Source organism: Zosterops lateralis (assembly GCF_965231275.1).
Source record: "Zosterops lateralis genome assembly, chromosome: Z".
NCBI classification, from domain to species: domain Eukaryota; kingdom Metazoa; phylum Chordata; class Aves; order Passeriformes; family Zosteropidae; genus Zosterops; species Zosterops lateralis.
In genome coordinates, this window is record NC_139800.1 from 81,824,094 (window position 1) to 81,839,743 (window position 15,650).

General features: G+C 42.7%; 1 protein-coding gene across 6 annotated transcripts in view; it reads right to left on the reverse strand.

Annotated features, from left to right (window-relative positions):
• Window positions 1–15,650, reverse strand: part of LOC310923043 (uncharacterized protein) — an 86,590-nt gene that overhangs the window by 58,138 nt on the left and 12,802 nt on the right. For all 6 annotated transcript variants that reach the window (XR_014592534.1, XR_014592535.1, XR_014592536.1 and 3 more), the window contains exon 2: window positions 2,741–2,849. Coding sequence is in view for 2 of the 6 variants with exons in the window: in XM_083884103.1 (XP_083740229.1) it covers window positions 2,741–2,817 (77 nt within the window). In the remaining 4 variants the exon portion in view is untranslated. The remainder of the gene's footprint in view (window positions 1–2,740; window positions 2,850–15,650) is intronic.

Below are 15,650 nucleotides of genomic sequence, written 5' to 3' on the forward strand. Positions count from 1 at the left end.
TGATTAAATAAAAAAAAAAAACCCAATGAGTCACTAGAAAAATTCTGACAACTGTTTTTTCTCCATTCTTCCTTACAGAATAAGAGGCAAAATTCACTGAGTGAATTATTAATTCTGAGTTATTCATCCAGCCCTAGTAAAAACTAATCTGTTCCCTTTTTTTGAGCATCAAAAAGGTCTTTCAAACAGAGGTTGCAATAATGAAATATGGCAGCAGATCCTGAAACGTGCCCTCAGCCAGGCTGCAGATACGGAAAAGGTTACGGAACCAGAGTTATTAATCCCCATCACTCTGACAATTGATTTTGAACACAGTCTGTTGGAGTCTTTATAATGCAAGATCATAAATGTTCAGGACTAATTTATTGCTCTTTGTTCCACCTGGCAAGAACACACTGTCGGATTGAGTTGTGTTGTTGCAATGACACAGATGAGGATCTAAGTTGCATTTTGATCCACATTTGTAAATTTTTTTTGCCATATCTGTGTGTGGTTAGAAGAAAAAGATTTAGAAACGTTCATGAAGGAGTTAAAAATGTCCACAAAGGAGAAAAACCAGAGGATGAAGCGATGCTGTCTTTCACAAATGGGAAATGTTTGTGCAAATAGTTGTACATATGAAATTTAATGGGAAAAAGTCCCTGTTTGAATTTCTCAGTATTGATATTTTTGGTTTGCACCCTGTTCCCCAGTATCCCCCAGATTTCCATAAGTAAACATGTAAAAACATTTGCTTTATTCACATATTGACTTCCATGCTAGGCAAGGACTCCCCACACACCAAAGAGGGAGACACAAAACCTTTCATCTTACGTGGCTTTTTCCTTTTTTTAATCAGTAATTTTAAAGCTTGAACCAATTCTATTTGTCCTGAAAATTCCTCAGCTTGTCTCTTCTGCTTGCAGTGGTGGCAACCACTCCTGCCCGTGCCAGGGAAGTGCCAACTCCAAAGAGGGACTAGTTAGGAAAGGAGGGGAGAAAGATCCCCTTTACAAGGACATAAAACACTAATTTGTAGAGATTAAGGGTCTTCTAAGGATCAAAAAGAATACATTACAAGAAAGCTTCTTTTAATAATAAAAAATCCTGTCCCACAGACCAAGAATTCTATAAAGGATGAATTACAAGGCTTCCAAAGACCTACGGAAACAGGGAACTGAAATTCAAAAAATAGAGATGGGGAACAAAAACAGAGGCATGTTTCCACATCAAAAATGCTCCTATCCCAATGTCTCCAAAGCATTTTTCCTCAATAGAAAGACAAACTTGTAAAATTACTATTCTTTTCAAAATAACCACACAATACTTCTTTAATAACACTTTTCCCTCTTACGGGTTTTACAGTCCAAGAATATAAACCTCGTCCTTCCATTATCTGGGTGCAGAATCATTTAATTGTCCTGGCAAGTTTATTCCTTTTGAATTCTTATTTTTACCACAATTATGAACTAGGAGAGCTGTGGTTGCATGCTAAAACTGCTGCATTCAGGACTTGTAGGCATCTGTATGATATTGAAATTAATTTCCAGTATAAAACAGTTAACAGAATAACCCTAGATAAAGGCAAATATAATATTAATTCCATTCTTTTTGTTGGCAATGTTGTAAAGTCCATTGCTCAAGTAAAGAGCACTTTGCTGAGCCAGATACAAATTAATTTTAACATTCTTCTTCAAATAGGAATTTTAAAAGTCAAGTAAAGGCTGCAGTGTCTTTGAAACATTTCAGTGATTGTTTTAATTACCTATCATAGAGCTGTGAGACTGCAGAGGGAGGGGTGCAGAGGGAAGGGAGAACAACACCTGGCTTATTAACAATCATTTTTTTCTGACATAACGAAGAAAAAATACTTTCCAAGCCCTCAGACCAACAAAAAGCTCAACGAAGTCAACACAGATTGGGGTTTTGTCAGTGTATTAATGTCGTGATTTTATCCTGGACTACATGTTCTTATTCTGTCAATAACAACTTTCACTGTTAAATAAACCTACCAAATCTCCAAACACGAAATATATGAATTCTGACAGCTTTAAAGCTTGTTTTTCCACCCAAAGCTGATGCACACGATGTGGGGCTCCTTTCCAGGGTCTGGCTCTATAGTAAATAAAAGGTCGCTTCACTTTTACCACAACTACAGACAAAAAACCCCAAAACAAACCTACATTTCTTGTCATTCCGACCCTAAATGGAATTGGAAGCTGGAGGTTATTGGGACTCCTGGTGGCCTTTGACATCCAGCACCTCGGGAATCAGCAGTGCTGGAGGGAAAAAAAGCCCCCTTAGATGCAGAGTTGTCATCCCCACCCTCCATCTGTGTCCGTGCTGGGAGGAAGTGCTGACCCCATCATTCCACCGTAAACACTGCCGGAATCAACAACAACAAATCCAGAAATGAGAAAGGAAACGGGGTGTCAGGAGTCAGGTCAGCCCATTTTATTTGCACATGTGTCAGTAAAGATAGAAGGAATCGCTGAATTAAATTAAATCAAAGCAAACCTGCTAATTAAAACAGCTAAAATTATGTTTGTGAAGATGTGTGACTGGTTTCCTGCTTATCTGCAAATAAGCCTCCCCATAATATAAACATGTTTCTATCTCCACTTCATTTATAATAAGTCTTTAGGCAGATTGTAATTAGTATTTTGAGTTTTTAATAGAAGATCTATTGTGCTGCTGGAGCAATATTTTTCCTGACCATCAAAATACTGATTATTTCTGCATCAGTCTCAAGGGTTCTCACCTGTTCTTCTCGTGCTGGTCAAAGTCTTGCATCCAATTTATCAGAATCAAATTGGGTATTTGTCTGAACACCATCATCTTCAGAACATATTGTTTGCATTCAACTCCACCTACAAGCCAAACCAGAAATTATTACCAGTTCTGCTTGAATTTATCCTGTAGGTGAATTTTCATTCAACGTTTAAAGGGGACCATTATAGGGAATAGAAAAATGGAGGCAAAGAGAAGTTTTTAATGTAAAAAAATGGTACTATTTACAAAATCAACTTTTTTGTTTCTGTTTTACTTATTCCCAAGTTTGCAGTGCATAATTTTATACAAACCCAATTACATAGCTCAGTGATTTACTGGCAAAGCTGGCCAGGAGAAAATTGGCTTTAGCTAATGTGTGTGCCTATTTACAATCAAAACAAACCCAGAGAAAATTGCAAAATGGCCACAGAGAGAAAAAAAAAACCCAGTCACGTCAGAAATGCACCAGAGGTGACACAGTTTGCAAGCTGAAAAAAGTTCACCTTGTATCTATTATTTCACTAGATGAGCAACAAACTGTGGTTATGGTACAGATTCAGTCTCTCAGATCAGGCACAATTTATTTATTCCAGTATTTATCTTGAAGCCTGGCTGGGGTCTCAGTGGTTTGGAAAGTGTGATGTTTTCTTTTTGCCCTTTCCATAATTTTTTTAGGGACTACTTCTCACAATTGTGTGGGCTCTGTTCACCAAGATTGCTCAGCTGTTTACAGCTCTGCTGGCTCTGAAAAGATTTTGGGATGCAGGTTTGGGATGCAGGATGTGGGATGCAGATTTTGGATGAAGCTTTTTTGATGAAGGCTTTGGGAATCAGGTTTGAGGATGCAGGGTTTGGGATGGAGTTTTGGGATGCAGAATTTGCAGAATCAGGCTTGGGAAGAACAGTTTGGGAAACAGAGTTTGGGATTCAGGTTTGGAACATGGGTTTTTTAATGAAGGTTTTGGATGCAGGTTTGGGGATGCAGGGCTCCAAGGCCACAGAGCTGTGGAAATGTAAATCCCTAGTAAACACCATGGGGGAAGGAATCTGTGACTGGACAGAGAATTAATGATTCCATGTCCCAGTAATGGAGGCTGAATAGATTTTGGGAACTTGAAGATGAAAATCATAACCAGTAACACTGCAATAACATCTGGGTGTTATTTGTGTTGACAAATCCTATGGTTTTTGTTGTTGAAACATTTCTAACCCAACACAGAATGCCTTGAGGGAAGCACAGGACCTTTTTTCATTCACAGCAAATCAAACTTCTAATACAAAAATATAAGCCAAACACTTACGGTTTTTTTAATCACACCACAAATTATTTCAGATTATTGTATAATTTTCCCTGGCACTTGGCACAACTCTTCAGTCCAAGATTTTGCTGGATGTGGCCCAGAGTTCATTTACTCACTCACCTCCAAGCAACAGCTTCCTAAAAATACAGTAAATTGCAAATATACTAAACCCCAAATTTTGCTGTAATTGCATGTGCCAGCACTAAGTCCTGCATCAATAAGAAACCCCACTGATGTCAGCAGGACTTGTGACAACACAAGATTTCCCTCCCTCCAGCACAGCTCTGAAACTGGATCCTGGGTGAGCATATTTGTGTAATATGGATTATATGTGATTAAACAGATTTGGATTAAATCACAGCAATGGTTGTCTCCTTGAGAACAGCCTGTCAGGTCCACACTGCCTTGCAGCAATCAAGGTGACCTTACAGACTTTTACAGCCCAGAGCAAACTCTGAGCAACTTCAGTGAAAGGGGATTTTTCTTTTTTAGCTCTGCAAAGATCAGGTTGCAAAATGCAAGGAGTTAAAATGCTGCTGTCCTGATGAAGAGTTTTCACCCTTTAAAATTGTGATTCAGGTGACAGAGAGAAATTTTTCTTGCAGGGGAAGCCAATCTGAGCTCAGCTCCTTGAGCTCTGTTTCGTTCATCAGAATGGAAAACAAGGCTGCCTGTGCCTTGTCCTAACATGCAGGAAAATTTAAAAAAAGGAGAACAATATCTGAACACATAAATCCACCAAAATGCCACCAAATCCTAGCTCACCCTCCACTGGATCACTTTACTACCTCACTTAAGTTTTAAAAAATATCCCTATGAAACATTACTTTTTATTCCTATGGTTAGTCTTCATTTAACCCAAAAATAACATCTCTAATTGCTTATATAAATGCGCAGTAGGATTAACCATGTACAACAGAAACTGATTTCTTCCTCTCTAGAGGACACAGCTGAGAACAGAAGTTGGTGAAATGACTCTCTACAGCAACTTCCAGCCCACCAGAGCTAAAGTTGGACTCCAAATGCTCCACACAATTCCATTATTCTGGAATTCTTCAATACTGCAGCAGCTTGGGAGCATCTGCCCTGTGGATGCTGATACACAGCCTCATATCTAATACAGGGAACTTTTGGCAAATGCAGTCACGGAGGTCATGAGGGAGGGAGGAAAAAAAGGCCTAAAGGATATAAAAAGGCCCAGGTTGCCAAATTCTGAGGGTTTGGCAGAGTAACAGAGATAAAGTAATCAGCAACACAGCTTTCCTGCACCGAGGCTTTCCGAGTTCCATGCAGAACCCCGTGTCTGCCTCCTCTGGATTAGGCAGCCTGGGAGTTCCTGGATCCATAGATAACATTGAAGAGAAAAGAGGAGAACAAGGGAAAAGTAATGGGAATACTTTTCTGAAGTTTGCTTCAAGTTATCCAGCAGCTCAAAAAGGTTTTTAGCCTAAGATACTTTATAAAATTTTCCAAAGGCTTGGAAAGGCTTGGGGGTGGGAAGCTGTTATATAATCCCTTAACACCTCCAAGAGTTTGTGCTGCTTTCCCTCCCACATGGACACTGTAGTAAACATTATGCTCTGAACCTCTGGATTCATATTTGAGCTGGAGGACTTGGCTTGAGCAGCCAAGCTGTGGTGAAGCCACAGGTCTGGAAACTTCCTCCCCTTTAACATCCATCCTCTCCCACCCCGTCCTCTCCTCCACCAAGGACATTTTTAGTAAGATTGCTCTGCAGCTAATTACATTGCCATGGCATCCAAGCACCACACAGTCACGAGACCTTCTTCTTTTAACAGCCCTTGGGTTTGCAGAGAGGAGTTCATGGGGAAACATCCCTATATTTGGAGAGCTGAGGCACCAGGTCAGTGCCTTTGCCCAACACCTCTGCAAGGGAGGGGCTGCCCAGTGCCAGAGTGGCCAGGGTGCCAAAGCAGCTGCCTGGCCACCAGCTTACCCAGCCCTGTGCTCCAGGAGGCAGCTCGGGATTCCAAGAGGAAACCTTGGGTAAATAGAGGCAAATACCAGCACACCACATGGACTCTGCAGCCTCCAGCAGCCCTCAGAGCAGTGCCAAGCTCAGATTCCTCCTGGAGGAGCCCTGGTGCCCTGCTCTGCCCAGGCAGGGAGATGCTGGGGCAGCCTGGCCCCAGGCAGAGCTCACCCTGCACATAGAGAGGGCAATGCCCACGATGAGCATCACAGCCCGTGGCTCTGTTCTCTCTGCACCAGGCACATTCCTGTGGCAAACCTCAGGGAACCTGGACTTTTAACAGGGCCACTCCTCTTGTCCAGTCTGGGGCTGGGGTTGCACCGTGTGTTATCCACATGGTGTTCCCTGACTCCGAGTTTCCTACAGGCAATGGTCTGAACTGCCAGTATTTCCCTCGTGTCCTCACTCCTGTGACCTTGCCTGGAACTTGACTTGCCCCAGACAGCTCCTCTGATCTCTTTCAGCTCTTCAGGAGCAAAGCACTGACTTGAAGATTTATTTTCCCCGTGCTGTTCCTCTACACATAACCAAATCACTCTTTATTTCTAATTTCTCTCACCAGTTTCTCTCATCTGTTTCCATTTGCTTCCTCTAACAGATTCTTTAGTCTCGCCTGTGCTACTGGAGGAGTTTGGTCATTACTTACTGCAGCCTGGTGTTTATTTGCCTGTTACTGCCATTAGACCAGATGAAATCTGCTTGTTATCTTTGGTGTCATCACCTCTCACCACTCTGTTGTTCAAATATTTCTTGCACAGCATTTTCACCAGATAATTACTTGAAAAATGCATATAAATATATAAAATAATATATAAAAGAGCCACAACAAAACCTGGAGCAAGGGGATTAAGCCCCACTCATGGAAAGCACAGTCCCACCTCCAGCCACTCCACCAGCACAAGCTCTATGAGGGAAACAGGCTCAACCACAGCAGTTTGACAGGCTCCTAATTTATTCAATTAACAATAAACTCACAGTACTGCGTCCTGAACCTGTCAGCCAGCTGAACTGAGACAACCAGCTGAATACTAAAATCTGTTCTGCCACTGAACTACCTTGGAGCTGAGGGCTGCCAAAATGGAGAGTAGACCCAAAGCAGCCATGAGAGAAAGAATTTGGCCAAAGGTTTAACTTGCTAGGGAGCTCACAGAGGTGAAAAAACTTGTTCCAACCTTTGCCAAAAAACCGTGGATGTCACATTGTCAGTATGCTCTACATCACTCAACATGCAATACTTGCTGTGGCAGACAGATTAATTAATAGAGATAACAGAAACAGTAGTATATAATCATAAAAGAGAGAGCTGAAACCACAAAGGACTACAGCTTCCCCATGGCACAGCAGTGATTTTTTTTTAAGTGTCCAGTCTCTTTTCAAAAGCATTTTTAGAGGAATAGCAGTCAGCCAGATACAGCCACGGATAATCAGTGTTGGATAAAGAAAACCCTTCTCCTGACAATCAGCATCTGCACTTTAAGCTGCAGAAGAAACAGCTGCCTCGCTGTTCATTAGAGAAGGGATTTGCCAAACACCCTCCCTGGTGCTCTGTTATGCAAGGTAGCACGATGTGTGTTCTCTCCTTCCTCAGAGATGGAGCCTAAAAGCATCCGTATTTAGTCCTCCCATCCCCCTAAATCTTCTCCACAAAGGACACTGTCACCACCAAAGCTCTGCAACAAGGATCGTTTATATATCTGACAACCTTTAAACCCCCAAAGAAAGGGAGAGGGAAGCAGTAAAGCTCTCTGAAGAGCTCTTTGGTGGAACAAGCAGAATTATGAGCAGCAGGAGAAATATGAGTAATTAAGACAACAGTATATCTATATCTTACAGCTGACAGAGTGAAGCTGCAAGTTAGCTCTGGGCAAGATGTTAGCAGAGGAAAGAACTGAGCAGCCTGTTTCTAACGTTAGTGTTGAAAAGCCAGCCCAGGAAAAAGGCTAAAGGGACAATTTCATTAAAAAGAAGGAAGTAGGTTGGATTAAGAGAGCAGTTAGATGCAGACTTGTAACATTAAAGGAGCAGGTCAACAGCTCTCTGTCACAAGACAAGCAATCATTTGGGGAATCAGCCCATGTGCCTCTCTTGCTGTGCTTAAAAGAAAACGCTCTTAAATTATCTATGGGTGGCTTATGCTGAAAATTAATGCTGGGGCATTGCACCACAGCACAAAACAAAGCCCTGGGGTGCACACAGGCTGCAGGAGAGCAAACCACAGCAAGCCAGGATGTTTGCCACCAAACAGCCCGACCTCAGGGGCTGGTTTTAGGCAGTGGGCACTGCCCAGAGCTGGCCTGGTGGCCAGCACACAGCTCTGGCTCCTGCCTGTCCCTGCACTGACTGGGCTGAGCCAGGGCTGGAAGCACCCCAAGGAAAGGCTGGACCTGCTCCCAAACACCATAGCCCCCTCTGACAAGTGCATCCCCTGGATTTGAGTCCTGCCCTGGCCCCCAACGCTCCGCATGCTCCAACGATTCCCAGCTGGCAGGACGGGTCTTTGTGGCTCCAGCAGCTCCCTGGTTTATAGCAGCCCCGGGGCCGTGTTTTCCATCTAGGATATATAAGTGAATTAGTGGAAAATTCGAGCTTACACAAATCACGGAGCCAGGGCACAGTTTGTTGTGGCTAGGCAGCCACAAGGTGCAGAGAAGGAGCTGAGGCTGCATCCATGGATCCTGAGCCATGGCTGGGGTTGGGGCTGGGAAGGGAAGTGCTGGGATGAGAGAATGAAAAAAGACCAAGGGCAGCCCCCCCATCCTCACAGATTCATTGTATGGCTGGTGCAGCCGCCTGGGGCTGGCAGAGCAGGAGGAGGAGATGTTGGGATGTTGGGAAGGAGCCTCCCAGGCTCCATCTGCACTGAGCAGGAGATGGGAATCACCCCAAGTGCAATATTTGTGCTGGAAAAATGGCAGAGGGGCTGCTCCAGATTCCCCTTACTGTAAACATTAAAGAGCAGCCTTTACCCAAATGATAAGGGCTGGGGTGAAGGCAGGGCCAAAGGGCACCAAACGAGAGCCACCAGCTGCAAGTGCTGCTGCCACCCAAGGAGAGGAGCTCCAGTCTGCAGCAGGATGGGGATGGGGGAGCCTGGCAGGTGCCAAAACCTCTCCCTGTGGAGATCAAGGCGCTGTCCTGATGTGTTTCTCCCAACATTTAGGATGTCCCAGCTGGCCAAGCTCCTTCCTGCTGTGACTTTCTTTATTTGCAGCTACAAGGCCCAGCACTTCTCAAGCACTTCCCTATCAGCAAAACTGATTTAGATAAAAATACACCTGGCATAGTGTTTTACAGTGAAGAAGAGCACAGGTATTCCCTATTTTTCTTCCCTATTTTCTCATGGATCATGCCATTCCTGACCATCACATCACTTATTTGGTGCAAAGAGCCTGAGGTGAAGGGTTTTCTTCCTACATACAATTCTCTGCCATTTTTTCTCTTATAAAAAAGTGAATGGTGCTGTACAAGGAGCCCAGGCACCCCTTCCTGCACAAACCTGTGTATTTCAAACCACAAACTCTAATGACTCCATAAAATACACATTTATATTCAGCCCATAAATCAAAACAGAAAGTCAAATCATGCCCAGAGATCGAAATTCTCCCTCCACCATTCCATACCTCAGGTGTCACAGTGCCTGTGGATTTCTGCCTCCTGCCTCAGCCACATCCTCGCACTGATTGAGAGCACCCGAGGATGGAGCCCTTAAAAACCTCACAAATTTCTCACTTTCCCAAGCACTACAATGCAGCTAAAATCAGGGAAAATGGTCTCCTGTCATTTTGTTGACTTGCCAATGAGTTTATTTACCCACTCAGCCCACAGGGCAATTGCTCCTTGGAGATGCAGAAATGGTTAATATCCCACCACAAGGCCAGGAACAGGCACCAAACTTTCTCCCTGAGCCAGGAAAAGATGACTGTGAGGCTGAAACTGCTCATCAGCTCATCTTCCCATAAAGGTGAGCATCCTGAATATTCTTTGGGGTATATTGTTAGAAAGAGAGCTCAGAATTTCGTATTATTACCATATTATAGACGGCATTCCTTTGATAAAGGGTCAGAGATCAGGAAGACAAGAAAAATAAGGAAATAAAGCCCAGCAACAGACAGATCTTTAGCTGGCATAATTGGACACCCAAGTCCAGGGAGCTGTGTCCATTAGCAGGAGTGGGTGATCTGATCCATATGCTTTGCCACTTTTAAGTATAAAGATTAAAACAAGGCACCTAGCAGCAGAAATGGGTTACATTCCATTTCAGAGAGGCTCGGGTTGCCTAAAATTCCGGAGAAATTTCCAGCCTGCCATCATAAAGACTTCAAGGCTGTTTACCCAAACTTCTCAATAGCTCCTTCTAAAAAAGGATGATGAGCAACCATGTTGGGTAGGACAGATTTTTAATGTAATCTGTTTATAGTTTTAGAACAATTTCCAGAATAGAACATTTTTAAAATGTCCTGAGCCTTTTGCATTCTCACTTTGATCATCTCCCATCACGTTATCGTTCAGAGCAGAACGTGATGGAGCCAGGCTAACGAAGCTGCCAGAAATGACATCAGAAAGCCAAGTGACCTGAAAAAAAAGTGCTCAATTTGAGCACCATACTCTTCTCAAATGTTTCTTTTTTTTAAATTTTTTTTAATACATTTTAATTAATGTTTTACTTTCACTGGATTTATCTTACTTGCGTGGAAGCTCAGAGCTTGTTCTCAGAAAAAAGTCCTGTTGAAAACAAAAAGAGCCTTACTTGGCCAAGGAAAGGCTGTAGGAGCTCCTCAGATAACAAGAACCAACAATTCTTTTTGGGGTTGAACAGTTTCAGTAAGGACCACTTTCTGAGGAGGTTAACTCTAAATAATAATTGTGGATTTTGCAGCCCATGGAAGGCAGAGATTGCTCTCTGACAGAGTTTATATTACTAACCTGATGCCAGCAGACAGCTGCAAAAATGAAGTGATATCAGTGATAAAAATATTCTTTCTCTGTGCAGGCAGGAGGAATTGCATGGAAGCAAAGGGCAAATCCCAGTGGCCTCCATGCACACCAGATCCAGCACATGAAGACAGGGCCTGGCTGACGTGGCACGGCTGATCCCTGCATGTCCTGACTCACTGAGTGCTTACTTTAAATATTTTTTAACTCCTCACATTAAGTTTCACAGAGATATCTTGCATTCCTTAGAAAAGCTTTAACTACATAAGATAATTTACTGCCCTTTAATTCAAGCCGTGTCAGAACTCGAAAATAACTTGGTAAAAAAATAAAGTATCATAACGATGCCCACCTCCCCCCACCACCTTCTATCTGACGTAGGAATAGATAATTTCTAGTACTAAAAGTGATTAAATTTGGTGTATTTCCAACTTGTATTTTAACAAAGCATTACCTCCTGAACTGCTGCATAAATATTAATAGACAGCCTGCCATGGAACTTTTGCCCGTGGTGCCCTTGGAGAACCATAATCACAGCGAGGGGAGCAAAGGAGATGAGAGAGAGCCCTGAAGATGGAGGTTCTATCCCCAGCTTCACAGGGCCACCCTGGGTCAGGCACTTTCTGTGCAGTCTCACAGATCAGCACTATCTCAAAGCCCCGACTTTGTCTGGTAGGAGATGAAAATCCTGCAGACATAAATCTGCCCCGTGCTCATCTGAAACGCAACCACAAAATCCCCTCTGATGCCAAGAAGGGCCGTGCCGATTTTTCCCCAAATTAGCCAGACTTTATTTTTGACATAGCCAGTGCTTTTACATTTCATCTGCAGATGTTTGCTCCTCTAATCACCTCCAAAATGGGTGCATGGCATTTATCTACCTGCATTTTCTCCCTCTGATATAATCTCATTAAAAGTCACGCTCGCTCCGGCTGCCATTTGAAAGAGGCCAAGTGCCCACAGATCCCCTGAAGTCATGCTCAGCCTTCATGAAAATTGGCCAATCATTTAGTTCCCTAAATATGGACTTTGGGGGCTGAAATTCAGAATATCCTCTTGGAAAACCTCTCTGGTCTGCCATTGTCTTCTCTTCTCAGAGAAGACAATGCTACTGATTTTTGACACCCTGATACAAGAACACCAATCAAAACCTTAAAATACTGGCAGTAAAAGGCACAAGGAGAAAATATTTCTGTCTGCAAACATCTACTGCCTAGATGTGTTTTGGACACAGGTGGACTGTGTTAAGGGTTAAGTTAATTTAACTTTCACCAAGTTAGAAAGCTCTGAAAGTTTAATCACAAATGAACTCCAGTGGGCAGTTTGGTAGCTCCCAGACAAATGTTCTCATTTTTGTTCTTTATAGGCACTGCTCAAATCCTCGTAAACCATATTTAAGGAGGGAGAAATTTCATGAGAGAAGGGAGCCTGTTTTATATGACAGAATAAGAGAAAAAGCCAACTTACTGTTTTAAAATTTAAATCCGTCCAAATTACCAGAAATGCTGCTGGAAACGGAACGCTGAGAATTCATTATTTTGTTTCAAAGTTAGTTTATCATAAATCTGCCCTCTGACACGTAATAACTAGTAACATTTCGAAGGTTATTTGATAGTAAGTTCAACAGTGTAGGTGACTGAACATGTGAGCTGCATGATAATGAGTCCCAGGGGAAATCAGGCTTTAGGATGCAGGGTGAAGCATCCCTAGGCTTGTATTCAAATGGAAAAAACATATTCAAAAGTTTATTGTTTATCTCCTAAGAACATCAAATAATACACAGGCCTTTGAATCAAATGTATAAAGCACACTGGAGGACTATTTGCTGGGGGAAAAATGCCCGATTTGATCCAAATTCAAAAAAAACTAATAGCTCGTACACTGAAATGCAGAGAGTGGTTTTGATAGAAAAAGTGGAGGGGAGTTTTTGGGTTTGTTCTTTTGCAGAACTGAGAGGCACAGCCAGTCAGTTTTCTCCTGCAGCAGGCTCTAGAAAGAGGAGCTCGACAGCTTTAAACCCGGTTGTTTTCAAATCCTCTGCCTTTTGGTACAATAGAGTCCCTTAAGTGTGACAAATACAAATTGCCCTGCTCGGCCTGAATTTCATCTCCAAAATACGGTTGTGGCAATTGATTAATTTGTAGTGTACAAACTAATTTGGAGCCAATACTGAAAGTGAAAGGGTTTATTTCCCAGCAGGGAGGTGGGGTGCAAACACCCCGCTCTGCCAGGATGACGCAGTCCCACCTCTCAGCTCGTTAAGCTCTTACCTAACGAACCCCGTGCTGCCCTTATCAAAGTCAGGAGTGGTTTGGGCATTGGCAGTGCTGGAAAAACACGTGAGATTAAACTTTTATATTTATAAACCCCCTGCATGGCAAGTGGCGAGGGCAGGGACATTCCAAGCCCGTAACCATGCAGCCACTGGCATTCTGCCACCCCTCTGGGAGCAGGGATGGAGGGATGGGCATGGATCACCCACTTGCTCCTGCCCTCCTGGCATGACCCATCCACAGCAGCTCGTCACTGCTCACCTCCAGCAGTGTTTCCAGGGGTGGGAAAGCTTGTGGAGGGGCCATCGTGTTTAAGGATCACTGAGTTTGGATATCTCAAATGTTGGGTTTTCATCTCCAGAGAGACATCTGCCCCATTAAAAGTGATCAAACAGGACTCCTGCTGCTGAGGTGCACAGCCATACCTGCCAAGGGAACCAGAAAGCTTGGAGAACCACAGAGGGGCTGAGGTTGGGAAAGACCTTTAGGATCATCCCTTTAGAGTTACACAGTACCCTCGGCATCATAGGCTCTTGTTTCATAGTTGGGACATTGAGAACAAAATTAGCCTTTAATTTCAAGGCATCTTTCAATAATAAAATCTATTTTTCCACCCATCTTTTTAGCTTGCCCTCCTTTTTTTAATTCATTGCCTAAATCGTTATATACCGTGTGCTTGAACAGTGAAAAGTTACACAACATCTCTCTTACTCAACATCACCCTATCAGTCCTAACTCTTAATATTATGATTACTTTTTTCAGAGATGCAACTGGCAGAGCTTTACTGACATGCCACAAATCCTAATTATCATCAAAACTCTAAATTCTATGTTAATGAATATCAGGGCTTGAAATGCTCCTACCTTGACAAGTTCTAAAATAACCACTGAATGTTTGTTTATTCACTTCCTATATCAGTATATATTTCCAGACCCTAACACTGGGGAAACAACAGCATTCAAATAATCAAAGATAAATAAAACCAAGCAAGCAGGCAATAAATAAAATGCTTTTTGCTATATTTAAGAAGGAATTGCCACAGAGGAGATGATTGAACCTTAAATTACCACGTCTCAAAGAAAATAGATTTAGACAGAGAACTCTTTTGGTGCATTCCTTGAAATATAATCTTACCCACTGTCCAACTTCTGCTAATGTTTACAAGTGGAAGAGGAAATTGGGGCTGTATTAAAACAAGGCATGAAAAAATGGCCCCGGAGCAGCTAAAAATGAAAATTAAATAAAAACTAGCTGAGCCGCATCAGCCTCGAACTTTTGCTCTCATTCCAGAAAAAGAGTTAAAAAAAAACAAACAACAAAAGTGCTGGAGCTGTAGCAAGCCCTGCCCAGTGGTGGGATATTAAAGTGTGCATAAATCAGGGGGCTCATTTTCCTATCAGGCGCTGGAGCTCCCGGCTCCGTTATCGGAGGCATCCGCGGATCCACACCGAGCGCTCGGCTCGGGCCCCGGCCTCTGTGTGGTCTTTCAGAACTGTCGTTATCAGCTTTCTGTTTATTATTGTGCTCAGTTTAAAGGGAATTTGCCAAGTGATCCCTGGACTCCAATCTTTAGGCCTGTTGTCAGGACAAATTAATTTCTGTGGAAACCCACTGTGCCTCAGATACCATCTAGGAAATGTAGGATTAATGGAGTCCCTGTACAACACGCTTTGTAGTGCGGTGCTGGGGGAGGGGAGCGGGGCTGCCAAGGCAGAAATCACACAGATAAAGCCCCCTGCACTTTGGGGGACTTTGGGGGGACTTCATCTTTCTTTCTTTTTTTTTTTTTTACTCCATCAGCTCGCATCGGTAATATTTAAAATAAAATGCAGTCGTCAAAAGGAACAGGCAACTTTTAACAAAAAGAGCAGTGAATGGAAACTCTCAACAGCCAAAGATGAGGGATCTGAGGTCTAATTATCAATATTTTATATTTTACCTGCTCAAGCCAATCTCATCAGTAGGAAAAACAGGATATTAAAAGAAAGAGTCTCCTGTGAATCTTACTAGAAAATAATGAAACTCCACAGATGATCCTTTGGAAAAGGGGTATTAAAGCTGGATTTCCTACAGAGATGGGTCATTGCTCTGCTAGCTGACATTTGGGGCTGTCTTTAACAAATGTGTATTATTTCATTGTTGAAAATGTTTGTCTGTTCTTGCAATAAATAAACTTAAAAAATTATTTTCCTGGGGGGGAAAAAAATGGAGTGATTATGTTTCTTAGTGATGCAAGAGAGAAGAGAAGAGAAGAGAAGAGAAGAGAAGAGAAGAGAAGAGAAGAGAAGAGAAGAGGAGAACTCCAATACGTTTTTATCAAGCCTTGCTCATTTTCAAGAGGATGACTCTGCCCATGGTGAGATATCCAGGTTTAATATCAAACATACTGCAAATTCTTG